A 19090-nucleotide genomic window follows, 5' to 3' on the forward strand; every position below is an offset into this window, starting at 1 on the left:
TCCTGCAAGATGTTTATCACCTATTGCATTTAGTATTTTCTTCTTCTTGAAACATTTTTAGAAGAAAAAATTCAGAATTGGATTGTAGATTTTTTTTAAGGCTTAAAAATTAAATTTTGACCACTGTATTTATTTATTTTGGCTACAAGTTTATACAACAATAGTTACTAATACTGAAACTTTATGCACCTCATATGTAAATTTTTGTGCACATAAATTTTACATGCACCAGTGTAAAAACTAGATATGGGACTGATGTGTTAACTGTGCAGGTGTAAATATTACCTGTCAGTATGCACACAATACCTTCAGCATCACTAAAATCTTCATCAGACTAGAGAAGGATTTATATGATTCTGCTCAAACACTTTATGCGCCACTTACACACAATTATTGAGACAGAATAAAAATGGGCTCATGCTGTTCTAACAGAGGAACCTTTTCATTACATTGCATATTTCTACAGCCACTTGACTCAGCCATGTGTGTCACTGCCCAACTCTGCTTGACTGCATGCATGAAAAAAACCAGACATGACTGCACAGGCCTTTGGTGTTCAGTTAAGGTTACCATATGTACAATATACTCAATGCAAACCTGTAACACCTGGAAATCAAAATGTCAGCTGATGCACTCCTCTAATATAGTTCCCCCTCACATGTCTCTATGTTTCCAACAACAGAAAAAGCAGCATGCTACATATCTTGCAGGGCAATCTTAAGTAACCTAAGGAAACCAAGCTTCCAAACCATCGTTTCCCACCAGGACCCTCACACAATCATGTCAAAACTTCACTGTAATAGTAATTTAGTAAGCAAGATTTTATACATGCCAGCCTTTGCTATTTTAACAACTGCCATACTCTCACTAGAATTAGTGCTGTGGCTGATGGCAAACAAAACACTTTACTCATTCAGTTAAAATACAGCAGCCAATTTAATATTTTTTTCTCCCTTGAATGTCATGTTATCATATCTAATCAGGTCACTCATTGCCTTTAAACTATAAGGTAAGGGCCAAGTTTGGTCAATTAAATTTATTAAGGATATTATTTTAAATTACTATAGAAATAAATTACGGTTTTAGAGTATTTTAATTGAAAAAAACTTGTCTGTAATTGACCAGATGGGAAATTATCATGTTGTAATATTCACCAGTTCTTGGCTTTTTAAGCATCCTGCAAATTGAAGTGTACAATGAATTGTGTGACTCACTTGGAGGAAAAATAAAATACAGCAGACATTCCCTACAGCCATGAAGCTAGCACCAACAAATGCACTGAGAAGTTTTGTAACGTGCATATGGAGAGGCATATGTTCTCCCATCTTCGTAGCTCAGTACTAGCGAAAATACGACTACCCACATAAAAAGTGACAAAAGGTGAAGTACACATAAATATCACACATATAAATGTTCAGTTTTGTAGAGTAAAAGAAAAAAAACAACTTTGATTTACAAATGGTGTGATTATAAACCCCAAATAAGGCAAAGGATGAATCACAATTGCCACTAAAAGAATCACAATTACTACTAAAGGAACTGTAATATAAATTATCAGTAATTATTTAGTTTGATAATCAACTACATTATTCTGGTTCGTATCCAAGACAGAAAAACCTAAAAAAGATAACATAAAGGATAATTGTGTGAAACTGAAGTGGTACCAGCATTTCCTTTACGTACTTTTACAGAGCATAGGGTACTCACTTTTGAAGTCATCTTCCAAAACCCTTAATTCACACTATAATTTAAATTTTGAGTACTGTTCTTGGATAAGGGCATAAAAAAGCTTCTTCTCTTTTCTACAATGAAGACTTAATGAAGCATAAATTTTCCCAGAAACAGAGAAGATCCCTTTGTAATGGATCATGCAGTCATTCCCTCTCCCATATCCCCCTTCTCCTTTCTCTTCAACCATGCATAACTTAAAAAGCCACCAACAAAATTCCTTGAAGCTTGATAAACATACATGATTTGCCAAGCTTTAGAGGAACTTAAATTACTATTTCTAGCAGGGAAAAGAACACATTATGAATTCACCAGTTATTCAACTCTGTTTGGCTCTTACTTAGCCAGCCACATGACTTTGATGCAGTCAAAACATATATTGCCTCTGGTTCAGCAAATAGCAGAGGCACCAGGGAAGGAGATAACACTACTGATGACATGTAGCTAGGAGTGAAGGCCGTGAAGAGAAATTAGTGTGTTTTGTGTACTATGGGGCAAAATTATAGGGAAAATATTTTTATGTACATGGTACAAGATACCGTGTGTACAAGGTAAGAGATAATAAATCCACAGCACACTGGCCATTCTTAAGTCACCATAGGTCACCACTCATATGATAATATATTCCTACAAAATATAAAAACACTTCCTCAGAAAACACAGAGTAAGAGTTCACAAAAGCAGCTTTTCATAAAAATGGGGAATGAAAATCTCTCAGGAAATAACTCTGAAAAGGAGGAAGAAGAGGTGGAGGGGTTAGAAGAGGATCTACACTGGTGTGTGATTACTTCAGCTTCAAAATTAGAAAGGAAATGACAGCACAGTTGGTAGCATGTATTTCATATGTAACTAGTCATTATATGAAGTGACACAGAGGAAGGAATTAAGCCTTTGCCTCTAATCATTCCGTAATCTTCAAAAAAATCAACTATGATCAAGCAGCATTAATTTTCAATGAGTAATTTATATATCACATTTTTTTAACCAGCAATCAGGAACAGAAAGGCATACATTCTTCATCTCCCTTTTAATTAAGTGAATTAAAAAATGCTTCTACGGCTTTTTAAAATCAGAATTTTAGTTAGACATTTATTCAGATATGCTCTTTTCAAAAATGTTGTAATAGTATTTGACTGATACTGACTATCCAGTGATGCCTTTACAACAATCAACTTATGCTACTCACTTCATTAAGAAAAAACAGGTTGATGGTATGCAAAATAACCAACGTGATGGATGATATAAGACTTCCGAAAACTCCTGGGGAAGATGTTCACCACAACTATTCAGTAATGTCCTGAAAGAAACCAGATATTTCTGAATTACATGAGGGACTGAAAATCCCTTTGGATCACTAGAACTAAATACAGGCATATTTATATGTATATTTATATATGAAGACTGAAAATACCTCATAATAACTAGTGCTAATATACCTTTACATACACCTAATTGCAAATCTATTTCTCTTCTGTATTGTTAAAAATATCATTATATTTTTTTTTACTTCCACTCTTTAAAACTTGGTATCTAATATTGTTAAAGAAGTTTTCTTCATATTTTTACTCCTATACAGTATGTTTTCAAACTATGTTTGAAAATGCATTCAATAAGTAAACTGGTTTTGATAGTGAAAAACACCTCAAAATAAGTAACTGCTAAGAGGCTTTTTATCTTTTTAGCAGCAAAGGTATTTACTGACAATGTTGGAGGCAAGCCAGTTCATACCAGACCAAAACTTGCCTAACTTGTTTGTGTAAAATAAGCTATTTATACAGTCTTTATTGTTATACCTTCTAATTTTCATATTAATGACTGGGTGAAATCTTGGGTAGAGCTTTCCTTTTGGCTTGAAATTTCGGTAGTGGTCTCCTGACTTCATCCCTCAGGTGGTCTTGAAGCATCTTCATCACTGTTGGATGCATGCCTTTTCTTTGTTCAATGACATGACTCGTCAAACTTGTAAAATCTTGGCTCTAACTTTACAAAATCTTGGATCTTTACCATTTCATCCTATTGAAGTGCCTAGCTTACCTTAATTTATGACTCCTAAGACATGGTCCACTGGTCACTGCTAGACAGTGCGTACCAGAACAAAGCAACTCCATCACTTCATGCTGTTTCATGGGTTAAGAAGTCTTGCTATGCAACAAATACACTTTGCAAAGCAGAATTACAAATTTCAGAAAAAAAATAGGATTTTTCATCCCTTTTCTCTTTCAGTCTTCAATAATTCATTTCTACTGCTCTTTTTTTTTCCTGCATAACAAATGCATCATTTAGAACAATGATAAGTAAAGTACCTTTTGAAGTGATAGTGATTGACACGCAAGTACCAGTAGACTGTGGATTGAATGGGACAAAAATTTGAACCAGAAGTTTTGGACTTTCACTAGCATGTAAGAAATGGAATACCAGTTGCTTTCAAATATAAGAAACTGGTGAAGAACTAGATAAACTAGTTTGATGTCACTTCTGCAGTATTCCACTTACTGAAAGGATGTGTGCAGAAAAAATCAAGATGTGTCCAATCCACTGGTACTAAAAATTAACTGGTTTTATTAATTATATGAAAGTATTATAAATATATGTAAGAACAGAATTCTATAATTTAATATTTGCCTTTAATTATTGTTTAGCATTACATTAATAGTATTGGTACAATTCTGTAGGAACCACTAGGATGCAATAATGTGTGATAGGAATAGATGCCCCTTGGCCTTTTCCCTTTTTACTCTCATTTATACTGTACAATTCCAGCAGAGAGGATATAGCCTGTTACATCCATCCATTGACTATAAACAATTACCACTTCCAAAGCACCTTACTTAACATCTTATTTGGCTGTTTATTTTTCACCTTAGTAACTTTTCTTCTGTGAAGTTTGTTTCTTTATGTATCACGGCTGTGATTTTCTAACTTATATAAAGTAACTACCTTTAAAAATGCCCACTAATACAAAATTCTTTTACAGTATATTTGGTTTACTTTCTGAAGTGAATCAATGTCATTTCCACTTTCAAGTCAGCACTCTTTCTATTGCATTAAGAGAAGAACCTCAGGAAAAGATGTGAGGATTTTTATCAGGACAAGAGAACGTTTCTATATGACCATCAAAACCCACAGCCATGCAATGGAAACAGTGAGAGTGGTTCTAAACACTTAAAACAGGAGAGAGGATGGAAACCGTCCAGAATACAGCCTTCAGGCATTCCTAACCTAAAAGTTATAATCTTCCTTTTTTATAGGGTGCTTTGCCACCATGGCATTAACAGCACTTGTGTTTTGTCATTTGCTTATTTAAAGTTACTTCTCAGCTCTTTTTCACACCTCATGTAAGTAATTTAGAACTGTAGCTAAATGTCTGTTAGGTCACTGTCTGCCTAAAAGACCCCAGATGAAAGAGTGAGAATTACACCTGTTTAACAAGTAGAGGTAAAAATTTCTGAACTTCTCCAAGAGATAATTATTTGGATATTAACTTTACTAATAACAAATAATTAGTAGAACGAATTTACTACAGACATCTAAATGATCTTAAGTAAGCAATATCTGAGCAGAAGGACTAGCAAAGTGCTCTTTTTGAATTTGTGAAAACCTGAAGATAAAGCTGAGATTCTAATATTGATAATGGTAGAAGTTAAAGTGGAAAGTAATTATTTTAAAGACAGTAATCTCAACTTTATGAGAAAATTAAAACAAAAAAGAAATCCTATTGTCTCTCATCCACTGAAATATTTTTCTGAATACAGCAAATCATAGAGCAAAAATCCTATAAGAAAGCATGATAAATTCATTTTTGGTAGCAATCTAACAAAAAAGACTACATCTTTTCTATTGATTGTGTAGAACTATTTGAGAGAATTCTGGGCTGAAGCAGCTTGTATGTCTTCTTAGCTGTATCCTAAGTAGAGACATACGACAGACTTTTGGATTCTGAGGCTTATAAGGAAATCTCTACAGAAATTTTTAAGTGAGATGGAGATACTTTGAGGACTTTAAAGATTGTTTAAATACTAGAATAACTTAAAATACTACTACAAAAATCAAGTATCAAATTATAACACAGTAATTCTCATGCTAGAATTTCTTAATGTTCACTGTTGGCTATGTAATTCTTGCTAGCAAAATCCAATTTTGTGCCAGACTCTTTAATTCAACTACTCTTCTGACAGAAGTATTAATAACAGCTCGTATGAAATTTGGTTTTACTTCAATTTATGTTAATACAGCCGCCTGTAGTCTCAAAGCAGAGGATAGCATCTGTGAAAGCATTTAATACCAGAGCAAGGCTCCAAGTTACAGTAGTTTTATTCTTCAGTAGAGTACAACAACATGATAATTGACCCTGTAAGTTTCAGTGCAATTATAAAGAAATGAGATGTCAACAAGATGCATCTTGATGGTATTTCCTTGTAGTCTTCAAAGGATTTAGCTCTGTATAAGGAATACACAGGACTAAAAAGCAACTTCATGCATGATAACTCATATATTAAAGAGAAATATTTTCAGGTTTTGAAATTGAATCACAGACATGTTTACCCAGTAGGGAGAAATCTTGCCAATAGACTCTCTCAATTCTTCTCTCAGCATTCAAATACTTTACTTGATGTCTTGTTGAGAAAGTAAGATATAATAATTCATAGTATCACAAAAAAGTGCATCCACTTTACTCTTTATGTTCTTTCTTAACAGAAAGATTGTCATCTCCTACTCAGTACAAGACACTAAATAGTATAGGAAAAAGCACAAAACCAGATCTGCCCAAACTGAGCAACGCTTAACCTATGCAGAAGGCAGTCTCTACTTTAAGGCCTGGATAATTTAATTCTGTCCAAAATAATGAAGAACTGCATTGGATTCTCCTGTGTAACTAAGAGGCAGCATTGAAACTTCAATCCCCTGCACAAAATCCCAGCTACTACAACTGAGTAACGGACAACAAGGTTGTCAATGAGTAAGACTATAATGACTGGAAATTCTGAGGTATGAAAATCCTCTTCTTTCAGAGGTTTGAGTAAGAAGCAAGAAAATAGCAACACCATATAGATTTGGGGAGTAATTCTGAAGATTTCTGTTCTTCAACAAGTCCTCAACAATCTGGACAAAAGTGGACAGAGAACATGTTTAGGAAAGGTGGCACTAAACTGGGAGAAGTTAACAAACAGTAGAGTGCCAAGTCATGGATGACTGGGCCAACAGAAACTTGCAAAGTTGATTGAGATATAACAGAATTATAATAATTTAGGCTAGGAACTGACTTGTCTAGTGCAAACCCTACCCAATCCCAAGCCTGCAATTTATGGCCAGCATAGTGTTGAAGACAAGGCAACTGTACTGTCACTAGAAAAAATGCAAACCACTCAACTGGACTGCACCAGGAAGAGGACAGCAAGCAAAATGAAGATATTGATTTGCTTCATCCACTTGACAACAGTTAAGCCTTACATACAATATTTTGTCCAGCTGTTGGGCCTACAGCTCAAGGAGGACATGAGGAAACTGGAAAAGACTAGACTGAATCATCTGTAAGAATTATTTAAGGGATCTAGGCTCCTTTACTCTGGTTGAAGGATTGGCTAAAGGGTCAGTTAATCTAATGGCAGTCTACAAAGACAACTGACAAACTTTGCTCAGTGGCAGCTGATGTGACACAGTAAGTCATAACCAGCAGCCTTGAAGGTTCACAATAGACACTAGGCAATACTTTGCAGTAAGGCAACACAGTTGTGGAACAGGATTCATGGAGAGGTTGTAAAACTTCATTTTCTGGAGGTCGATATGGGTCAGCTGAGACAGTCATGTCTGACTGCTTAGTGACTGTTCTGCTTTGAGCAGGAGGCTAAACTTGATGACCTTCAGCAGTCCTTTCCAACCATTATACTAAAGGTACTTCAGGAAGGTTACAGAAGGGTGGAGGAAAATAAAGCACAGAAAAATTAATATTAAAAACTGATGACCCAAGATTTGTATGTGAATTTTGGACCAGGTCTAAGTAACCTAGTCAGACAGAAAAGAAACCCTAAGTGATAGCCAAATGCATGTTTCATCGCAAAATTATGAATGAGAAAGCACATGCAAGAATCACATTAGTTGAAATTAAGGATATTACTAATTTTTCAGTACCACTACTGTTCTGTTTCATTTCAAGAACATGATAAAGAAACTTGAATAATTTCAGTTCTCTGGAAGCAATAGTTAACACAGCATTTCTAGTAAGTTAGAAATGAGCCAGTCCTATTATTAACAACTCCTGGAAAACAATGTTCTGTCATAGCCATCTTCATGATTAGACAAGACTTTCCTAAAAAGTCTAAAGATTAATTGACAGAAAAATTTTAGTAACAAAAGAAGGCATTATAGCATTAAAAGAAAAACCCGTATTTGAATTCCAGTTAACTTTATCAAAACTTTGAAATATATAAAGCCAAGCTACCAGCTGGAAATTGTGATTATACAACTATAGTTGAACAGAGAACTGATGAAATACAAGTATTCCTTTAAAATCAGGCATAACTTCTAAATTTGTTATTGACAGATTCTTAATGTGATGGACTATGCACACCTTAGCGAACAACAGACCTAGTATTAAACATAAAATTCAGTGTTTCCAATTGGATATAGTAATTCAGGAAGCAAATTTGCTAATCCTCTTTTTTCTTTCTATACTGGCCACTGTATTAGGTTACCTGACAAATACTAGCTGTAATGAAACATATAATGTAAAAGACTTGTTTTAATAATGAAGCCTCACTATTTTGAGAACACAAGTTGTGAATTTAAGTTCATTTAAAAAAATCTTCTTTTATTTACACAAAAATATACATTATCTATATCACAATATTCTTCAATGTTAATAACAACATATGACAGATTTTTTTATTCTTAAACAAAGCTGCCAAATTTTGGTTGTGATTTGCAGAGTACTTTGTTGTAAATTAAATGACCTGCTACATCCTTCTGCACATGTTAAGTTTTTGACCTCTAAAAAAGCAAATTAGGATACCAAAATTCATATGCCTAATTATGAAAGCTATATGACCAAGTTGTTTATCTGTAACATTTTACATAAAATACAACACAGGCCATCTCTTCGCTGGCACTTTGTTCTGTAACTCAGTGACTTCTCAAGTTAGCAATATTTTTTGTCATTACAGGTAAAAATAAATCTGTAAACAATATTGACTAGTGGAGGAGACTAGACTAACTAAAAGAAACAAATTATACTATAGATTTATTTTTTACCATCATTCTAAGTCTTTCATAAAAGAAACATGAAATGTAAAAATTGACAGTAGAAGCAGTTACAGCTACCACAATATCCATTCCTCCTCCATTACTATTGCCACAGCCAGACTACATAATCTATTCATGTCACCTTCTTAATTGCTACTTTTTCATAAACCTGCATTGCATAAGCTCAAACATCCTGTTACAATCGACTTTTGCATGTTCCTTAGAGCCCACAAATACTAAACGGAGCCCATATACAACAAAAAAAATCTAGTTAAAGAAGCTTAAATGCAGGAGGTCGCCACTCTGGAATATTCTTATTTAAAATAATAAAAGACAGTTGAATAGGATGTGGCTTTGTTATGGGTTCACCTAGGTGGGCCTAGATTTGGGCTCTGAAGTCTGGACTAGGCCGAAGCTGTCAGCTGACTTGAGCTGGGCTGAGCTAACAGCTGACCTCTTCTAGCCAGTAACTTTGTATTCCATACCACATTATGACATCATCTCCAGGGAAGCAGGAACCAGTGTGGGAGTGGTTAAGTCAGTCGCTTCTCAGCCCTCCTCTTGGGAGGACGCATGATGCTGTCCCAGGGGGAATGGAGAGGACCAGGCCCACCACTGGCTCACAGGGTACCTCAGGAAAGTAAAATGCGTTGTTCTGGGTCTCTCCTTTCTGCTTGGGTTTGTCTCCCTGGGGAATAAGCTTCTTCTTAAGTAATGTGTAGTTAAGACAGTAGAATTTGTGTGTTCGTTAAGAAGTTGAGGTGGGGAACTTGTTGTTGTAGACTTGTGTGAGTGTATATTTGTACTCTCTTCTAATTGTCTCTTTCTTTCTGTGAAAAATATATGTAGATTTAGTATAAATGCAGTTTGAAGTGTTTTTTTTTCTTTCCCCTCTCTTTTCCTCCCTTTCCCTGGTGTTAGGAGGGAGGCTTTTCTCTCTGTGCTTGGGGGGTTGGCAGTTGCTTATTTCAAACCAAGACAGGCTTTGATAGTTTGCAGTTTTGTTGTCCTTGTTTTTTCTAACTTGTGATCTCACTTTGTATCGTCGGTTACACCAAACTTACACCAGAATTTTAGCAATGGAAGTGATGCCGCAGGGGTTTTTTGATTTTTAAATTTTTATAGATTTTAGAAGTACTTGTAACTGTAGTAAAATGCAGATTTAGTGTGCTAGTATTTTTAACAACTTAAGTTCAATGTTTATGTATTCTAACCCTTATCCCATATCAATGACTAAAATTCCATTAGTTATTTAGACTTCTTTTCAAGGTAGAAGGTTGAATAATATCTTAAGGCCTGTGCTACAAGACATAAAGATAAGCCAATGACCTCGAAGCCAGAACACTGGAAGACCTCCAAATATTCCTGCATGCTATGAGGACAAGAAAGATGATGAAGAAGGAGTCCCACTCTCCCCCAGACTCAAATCCTGATGGGGTCTGCCAAAGGCAGGATGGGGCTGGATCAAAGTGATATGTAAAGATAGGGGGAACAATATTATAAAAACCATGGAAACCAAGGTTCTGGGGCACATTGTCATGTATTTCTGAAGGTCCTAAGCCCAGTCATTAAAGAATCTACCTTTTTATCTTATCCCACACTAACTTGGCTCGGAGCCCTGCTTTCTGGGGTCTCTCAAAGCATCAAAAGACTCAGACCTAATTTCAGTGCAAGTAATGTGTCCTTCTGTTTACAGTTGTGACTTGGAAAGACAGGATTTTATATGGCCATTCAATATTCTTTCTTTTTTAAACTATATTACTATTCGTTGAAGCATACTGATCATGCAACCAGATGATCATTCCAGTAAATTATAATTACATTTTAGTACTTATAAAAATATTATGGAATGAAAGCAGAACATTCTAATTACTTGAAAGCCAAAGGTAGATAAATTATAACTAGTGAGATGATTTTTTTTAATGGATGAATGACTAAGTCCTTGAAAACCTTAACAAAATCTTTGGTACCACAGTAGTAAATGTTTCTGGATGGATAAGACTGCATTTCCAAAAACACGTGTGCTAACTGAAAAGTAAGTTTCAAATCTGCGACAGTAAATAATAGCGAAAGTCTACTGTTTGTGTCACAGAGCGAATCAATCCAGACATTCACTATGGTCGATGTTAATAATACACCAAAAAAATGTATATGAGTTTTATCCAAGACTAATAAAATTCCAGCAGACATAAGTGGGCTTTAGGTAAGATCACATAGGTAAGTTCAAGACAAAATTGAGAAACAGTCAAAGATTATAAAAATGTGTCAACACTATGCACTGCATTTATTTCAACACAAATATTCATCCTCTACATCCATCCATGTAAAGTCAAGAACAAATTTTATATAAAAGTTAATTAATTAATTAATTAATTGTTTTGACATTTATTTATTTATTTCATACTTACTCATACAAATTCTTCAGTGGTGAAGTTAAAATAGCCAGCACAGAGATCAGACTACTGCAGTGGCTATGTATTTTAAAGATCCTGAGATCTCTGTCTTCACGTGGATTCAGAAACTCCTGTACAGAACTACAAATTGACCAGAGCATATCTTCAGTGGACAACAAAATTGCTGCAATATCAATTCTTTAGGAAAAAAGAAAAAGGCAAGAATAAAATTACTTAGGACATCTTGATGCTGGCAATTTTTTTAACTAGACCTTTCCTCTCACAACATAAAATACCTAAACTATAGCATGGACTTTAAATTTCCTCTTCAGTGATACAGAAGTCTGAATCCACTACTCTGTAAAAATTCAAGACTTACACAGAAAAGTCATTACTGAAACTACTCAAAAGAAGAAGTTTAAAAACTTGAAAACTTGGAAATGTCCTTTTCCGAAGGACAGTATCACTAGGCAAGAACAATTTACTTTCTAAACTACAAGTCAATACATTTTTTTCTTCATGATAACATACCATTAGAATGTACATACTATTTTCATATCATGCTTGACCAAAAAAGTAATGACAAAAGAACTTCAATTTGCAAAACTATAACTACCATACAAAATATTACAACGTGGAACATTTTGATGTCAGTAGTCTGCTGCCTATTGGTATTGGCTGGCAGAGCATCATGAATAATAGCAAGAACCCAAACTACAACAACATAATCTTACAAGACTATGCTGACATGCAACATGTGGATAACACAAAATACATGGGATGCATGATGTTGGACTGAAAAAAGAACCTAGTATCTAAAAGCCAACAGATGCACATGTGATCATCCACTTTTTATGGATCATCTTATATTTTAAAAAGCTAGGCAAACATACATGAACAGATGCATTACAGATCAGTTTTCTCTAGCAACCATTGGAAAAAAAGATAACCCCCACAAACTACAGCATTATAAAAAAATATGCAAAACCTCTGTGATAAAAATTATATCGAGTAAATTGCTGTTTTGTTTTGTTCATGACTGGATAGTTCAATTTAGTTAGTGAAAAATTCAAGAATCACCTTATTGAATGAAATGACTTTTCTACAAAATGACAATGTAAAAAGTTTTCTGTTTTAGTATTTTGAAGCAAACTAATACAGAATTGACTAAAATTACATTTAAGATATATTGTATTTTTCATGTTTCAGGGCATTTTCTTCCCTGAAACATTTCCAGGAAACCTCTCAGTACTAAAAGATATAGAGGAGCCTGATCACAGTAAATTAGTGCAGAAATAGGGCATACAAACAGGTATTTTAATACGTAAAATATAACTTTGGTTTTTCCTACCCATTCTGAGAAGTTGATCTTTTGCAAGTTACTTGAGCTTTCACAAAAACACAGAATCACAGAGCATGCTGAGTTGGAAGGAACCCACAAGGATCATTGAGTCCAATTCTTAGCCCAAGTCACACCAAATGCCCAACAGTATCACTCAAATGCTTCTTGAACTTTGGCAAGCTTGGTGCTGTGACCATTTCCATAGGGAGCCTGTTCTATTGCCCAACCACCCTGTGGGGGAAAACCCTCTTTCTAATATCTAACCTACACCTCCCCTAACACAACTTCAGGCCATTCTTTGGGTCCTGTCACTGCTCACAAGGAAGTTGTAACTGCAATGAGGTCTCCCCTCAGTCTCCTCTTCTCCAGGCTGAACACACAAAGTCACCTCAGTTGCTTCTCATATGGTTTTCCCTCAAAGTCCTTCACCACCTGGTTTGCCATCCTTTTGATGCTCATATATTTCTTATATTGACATGCCCAAAACTGCACACAATATTCAAGGTGAGGCCATTCTGGTGCAGAGCAGAGTGGGACAATCCCCTCCCCAGTGATGCTTTGCCCGAGGTCCTCCAGGACACAGTTGGCCCTCCTGGCTGCCAGGGCACTGACTCATATTCAGCTTGCCATAGACCAGGTCCCTTTCCACAGAACTGCTTTCCAGCATCTCATTCACCAGTTTATACATACATTCACATCTCAGGTGCAGAATCCGGCCCTTTGCCATGCTGCTCTTGTGGTTGGTGATTGCCCAGTGCTCCAATTTGTTGAGGCCTCTCTGCAGGGCCTCCCTGCCTTCAAGAGAATCAACAGCTCCTCCCAGTTTTGTGTCATCTGCAAACTAGTTTAGTCTCCCTTCCAGTCCTGCGTCCAAGTAATTTATGAAGATGTTGAGGAGTACAGGGCCCAAGAAGGAACTCTGTGGAATCCCACTAGTGGGAAGTAGCCAGTCTGATGTTACCTTTCATAACAATACAACTTTTCATAATAGAACTTCAGATGACAGCATGTAAATCAGTTCACATAGAACACATATCTGCTGAGTATCTCTAACTCAATAGAAATTATAAACTTTTAAACTCTTCTCAGTGGTGCCAAGCAACAGGATAAGAGACAACAGGCAGAAACTGATGCACCTGAATATGAGGAAGAACTTTACTATGTGTGTGATGACACACTGGAACAGACTGCTTAGAGAGGTTGTGGAGTCTCCCTCACTGGAGATATTCAGGAACTGCCTGGATAAGACCCTGCCCACTGTGCTCTAGGAAGACTCTGCTTGTGCAGGGAGGTTAGACCAGATGACTCACTGTGGTTCCTTTCAGCCTTATTAATTCTGTGATTCTGTGTCATTCTGTTATGAGAAGTACATCAAATTATGGGGTAAAACAAGACATTGAATGAAAGGACAAGGTAGGATAAGCTTCCATCTGGAGACATCTGCTTTAGTGTTTCTCAAAAATACCCTCCTCTCTGGCAAAACATAAAAATTCCTACACAAGGAACTTCAGCTTCTTATTTCCTAAAATGACAGGAGAAGAATAGTCTCTTTCTCCTCTCTGCTTCTGCACCGTTGGTTTCATTCTGCAAATATTTTGACATGACCTCGTAGCTCTTTCACTTGAAAAGTCTTAGGAAAACATGAATTGTACTGAAATCATCTTGATGAATCAACAGCTTGATTTTTAATACTGATATTGCCAATTCTGCTCCTATTTTTGGTGGTATCACCAGTCTTCGATGCATTTTCACTGTGAATCTTTCAAATCAATCGAGCAGTTCATAGAACAATTTCACCAAGAGCTGAAAGAGGTCTTTGATTCTGCCCCATTTATGATATGACTACCAAAAATATTTAACTATACAAAATATATTGAATTAAAATTAATATCAAAATGCATAAATTTGGTCTATGCCCTCTGCTGTGTTTATTAACATTTAAATCTGAATCAAAGCAGTGCATAACAGAAAACTAAAATTTACATCCATTAAAACTGTGCCTTAAATATACAACCATTACCTGATTTGAGGTGTTCTCTTGTAACTGGGACACACCTGACAATATCTGGAGGACAGAATATCCAAAGATTGCTCTAGTATATCTGCAAGAATCTCCTGGGCTGTCTTTGGAGGTAGAATAGTGCATAGATCATGATGAAGAGCACAGCAGAAGTAATACCACATCTGGACAGAGAATGAGCATCTTTCCCCCTAGCAAAATCACCACACATTAAATAAAAAAAACACACCTTCCAAATGTCAGTTTAATTCGTAATAATTTAAGTCTAATTAAATCAGTCTGAAAGGAAATAGCTCAAGAGTTTCAGGAACATGATGACCAAAAAATGGTTCTTGACAAGATGTGAAACATCTTTATTTGCAAGGAAACACATGTTGCATTTCAGTCACAAAATTACAGTTCTGCTACAAAACCAAGCCACAACATTTGACCTCTCTACTCACTAGATTAGTCACAGAAATTTAATGTAACAGTTTCTTTGTCTGCAAAGTATGTATTTATTTAATTTACTTAAGCATATGTATTTATCCAGATTCATAAATGATATGCATAGCCATGATTATGAAACTTTGGTTATGTATAATGGATATGCAATAAGAACAGAAAGAAAGAACAATTGACCTATTAAACTAGTAAGAGATATTCAGAAATTTTCAGTAAGATATTTTTTCATGTTATAATGGTAATTCATTGAAATCAAACACTTTCTGGGAAGGAATCATCATTGGTATTAATATTGCTGTGTTTATACACAACTACCTCATTAAGACACAGAAATAAATACAAGGAGTAAAAAACACTGCAGTTAATCCACAATATATCCAAAAAGTAGACAATATAACTTACATTTAAATATTTCAACCAATATCTATTGAGAAAATATCATTATGATGAAGCTGTGAGAAGACAGACTGCAATCTCCACTTCCCACATTCCAAAGGAACAGAGCAATATTTTAAGAATTTGTTGATATTTTAGCATCATCAGAAATAACCTCATGATTTTTAAAACACTTTCAGACTTCCACAGGTATTCTTTAATGCTAAAAATCCAAAATAATCTGGCTTCTTTTTAAATACACTGCATAAGCATATTATTGGATGTCGCAATTATTTTGTCTTTCTCTGCCATTATATTTGAAGTGCATTTTGCATTAGAAAGTGGTAAATTATGATAAGATAAAAAAGTAACAAACTGGTGACTACCACTCTGGTCATTAAGATTATGATTGGTGTAGACATCTCTTAAATTTCATTTAGGGGAAAAAAAAGAAAACCAAATCATTCAGGCGTCCAATTTTTCAGGTTTCACTAATGCAGAACAGAAAAATAGTAATGCTGAGTTTCAAAAGGAAAACATATGACTAATTATCTTTTCCCATCAACCACAGACATCTTATTTCAATAGGAAATCAAACTAAAGAAAATCACTAGTATTTTGAACAAGCAAGCACCTGACAAGAGTTTCCATACCAATAAAATGGTCACACATTGACCAGAAATTTACTTGATAAAATAACTGACATATCAAAATAATGTCCTATTTTTCTTATATGAAATAAAATTACACTATTACTGCATAACACGTGGAAGAAAGTGCAATTTTACTTCATAAACTCAACCCATAGCTTCATAAGTTTGTGTAACTTGAAAGATAATACATTTCTAGATGGCTGGGTTTTAAATAGAATATCATGACTACTCTTGAGGTACATTTAAGTAGAACCTACCCAGAAATAAGTACCTAGGCTCTACCTTACATTTTACTGATATCTCCCTTTCTTTGCAAAAACATTTCAACTGTTACAGAATAAATGTGACAGTTAAAAAATAATTAGTTTGAATGCCTAATGTAAGCAAATTTTTTGGCACTAGCTTTAACTTCAAAACTGAATTAAAAAATTTCCAAACCCCATGCAGATTTAACAAACAAAAACATAATTTTAAATTGACTTTTTGACACGGGGTATTTACATTTTCCAGTAACTGAATGTTGGTGAGTTTACTTTTTAACTATGTAGCTACAAACACATATTGCCTCTCTGTCTCTGCTTTATTTAAATCATATCCTTTTCCCTCTTTCTTAGCACTGAATCTCCACTGCAGAAGCAACAGTTTCACTGAAGATTTAAATCAGATTCGTTCCCGTCCTCTGACGTGTTTTTGTATTTGTTGCCATTTCTAGACAATTCTATTAATACAGGCTTCATGTAATACAAACAGACGTGAGCTTTTATTTAGCTTATGCATCAGGAAAAAACCAGCTATGCCTTATTTCCTGCCAGGCTTTGTTTGCTGCTCCTTCAGCTGTCAGCAGGTGACTCAGAGGTGAGTTGGAGATTCAGAAGGCTTTAAAAACATCTCTAGGGAGCGTGAGCAACCTGGAGCATAGCAAACATGAGAGGGCAAACAGGGGCTGGGCACATAACTGAGGGCGTGGCATGGCAGTTGCCACAGGCAGGGCGAACAGTCAGGGCATAAGCCTAGGTATTTTTGTGGCTTGGTTTGGGTTTTTTTGTTTGTTTGGGGTTTTTTGTTCGTTTTTTTTTTTACCTTTCCTCACAGCTCAAGGCAGTCATGCCTCCCAAAAAACTTAGGGATGCTGCCACTCAGGCCTCTGGCTGCACAGACTGTTTGAGCCTGGAACTGCTACCAGAGGACAGTGTGAGAAGAAACTGCATACGATGTGAGCAGGTGAACGATTTGCTGTGTCTGGTGGCAGAGCTAAAGGAAGAGGTAGAAAGGCTCAGAAACGTAAGGGAGAATGAAAGGGAAATTGAATGATGGAGTCTTACCCTTTCGACTCCTAAGGAAGCCCAGCAGAAGGTGGTGAAGCCCAGCCCCTCCTGCCATCAGGCAGACAGAACGGACCATATGGTTGGGGAGGAATGGAAACAGGTGCCTGGTCGTAGAGGCAAAAACACCCCCTCTCGACCCCTTTCACCTGCCAGGGTGCCCTTAAAAAACAGGTATATGGCCCTGGACTCAGAAAGTCTGATGAAGGACAGTCAGGAGGATCTCTCTACAAGGTCTTCTGGTTACCCCCAGTCTACCGGACGGGTTACAACTACAGGTAAGAGGAAAAAGAGAAGCGTTGTTGTAATTGGTGACTCCCTTTTGAGGGGAACTGAGGGCCCTGTATGTCGGCCAGACCCATCTCACAAGGAGGATTGCTGCCTTCCTGGGGCCAGGGTGAGGGATATTATGAAGACATCCTAAGCTTATTCAAGCCTCAGACTATTACCCACTATTGGTTGTCTAGGTTGGAAGTGATGACATCAATAAAAGGAGTACCAGGGTAATTAAAAAAGATTTTAAGGCTCTGGCCTGATCACTTCATCGGACAGGAGCACAGGTAGTAATTGCCTCAGTTCCTGTGCTAGCCGGGATGAATGAGGAGAGGTTTAGGAAAGCCCAGCATACCATTAGGTGGCTTAAGGGATGGCGCTATCATCACAAATTCGGGTTTTTTGATCATGGGGCAAACTCTGTGTTGCCTAGTCTCATTAAACCAGATGGGCTTCATTTACCTAGCAAGGGCAAAAGAACTGTAGCCCATAAGTTGGCAGGGTTGGTTAGAAGGGCTTTAAACTAGGTTTGAAGGGGGAAGAGACGGCAACTGGGCTCTCAAGAGATAAGCCTAAAGGCGTAGAGCCCAAGTTGAGAGTAAAATCAGTGGTCCAGCTGAAGTGCATGTACATTAATGCACGCAGTATGGGAAACAAACAAGAGGAGCTAGAAGCCACAGCGCAGCAGGAAAACTATGACATAGTTGCTGTCACAGAAACATGGTGGGATGACTCATACAACTGGAGTGCTGCTATGGGGGGCTATAAGCTCTTCAGAAAGGACAGGCAGGGAAGGAGAGGTGGAGGGGTGGCTTTATATGTTAGAAAGTCTCTTGACTCTGTTGAAGTTGAGGTCAGCAGTGACAAGGTTGAGTGCCGGTGGACCAGAATCAGGGGGAAGGCCAACAAGGCTGACACCCTTGTGGGTGTCTGTTACAGACTGCCCACCAGGATGATGAAGGAGATGAATTGTTCTACAAGCAGCTAGTGGATGTCTCAAAATCTCCAGCCCTTGTTCTTGTGGGTGACTTTAACCTGTCAGATATCTGTTGGGAGCTTCATACTGCAGAGAAGAGGCAGTCAAGGAGGTTCCTTTAGTGTATAGAGGACAATTTCCTTCATCAACTGGTAAATGAGACTACCAGGGGTAAGGCCCCGCTAGACCTACTGTTAACAAACAGAGAAGGGCTGGTGGACGATTTAGTGGTTGGAGGCCGCCTGGGGCATAGTGACCATGAAATAATAGAATTTTCAATCCTCAGGGATGTAAGGAGAGCCATCATTAAAATCTCTACACTGGACTT

General features: G+C 36.6%; 1 protein-coding gene across 4 annotated transcripts in view; it reads right to left on the reverse strand.

Annotated features, from left to right (window-relative positions):
* KIAA0825 (KIAA0825 ortholog) overlaps positions 1-19090 on the reverse strand; it is a 291172-nt gene that overhangs the window by 190779 nt on the left and 81303 nt on the right. For all 4 annotated transcript variants that reach the window (XM_071581646.1, XM_071581644.1, XM_071581643.1 and 1 more), the window contains exons 10-12: positions 14720-14910; positions 11373-11555; positions 2915-3025 (exon numbers count right to left, since the gene is read on the reverse strand). In XM_071581646.1, the coding sequence (XP_071437747.1) occupies positions 2915-3025; positions 11373-11555; positions 14720-14910 (485 nt within the window). The remainder of the gene's footprint in view (positions 1-2914; positions 3026-11372; positions 11556-14719; positions 14911-19090) is intronic.

The sequence above is a fragment of the Pithys albifrons genome, chromosome Z (genome assembly GCF_047495875.1).
Source record: "Pithys albifrons albifrons isolate INPA30051 chromosome Z, PitAlb_v1, whole genome shotgun sequence".
Lineage (NCBI taxonomy): Eukaryota > Metazoa > Chordata > Aves > Passeriformes > Thamnophilidae > Pithys > Pithys albifrons.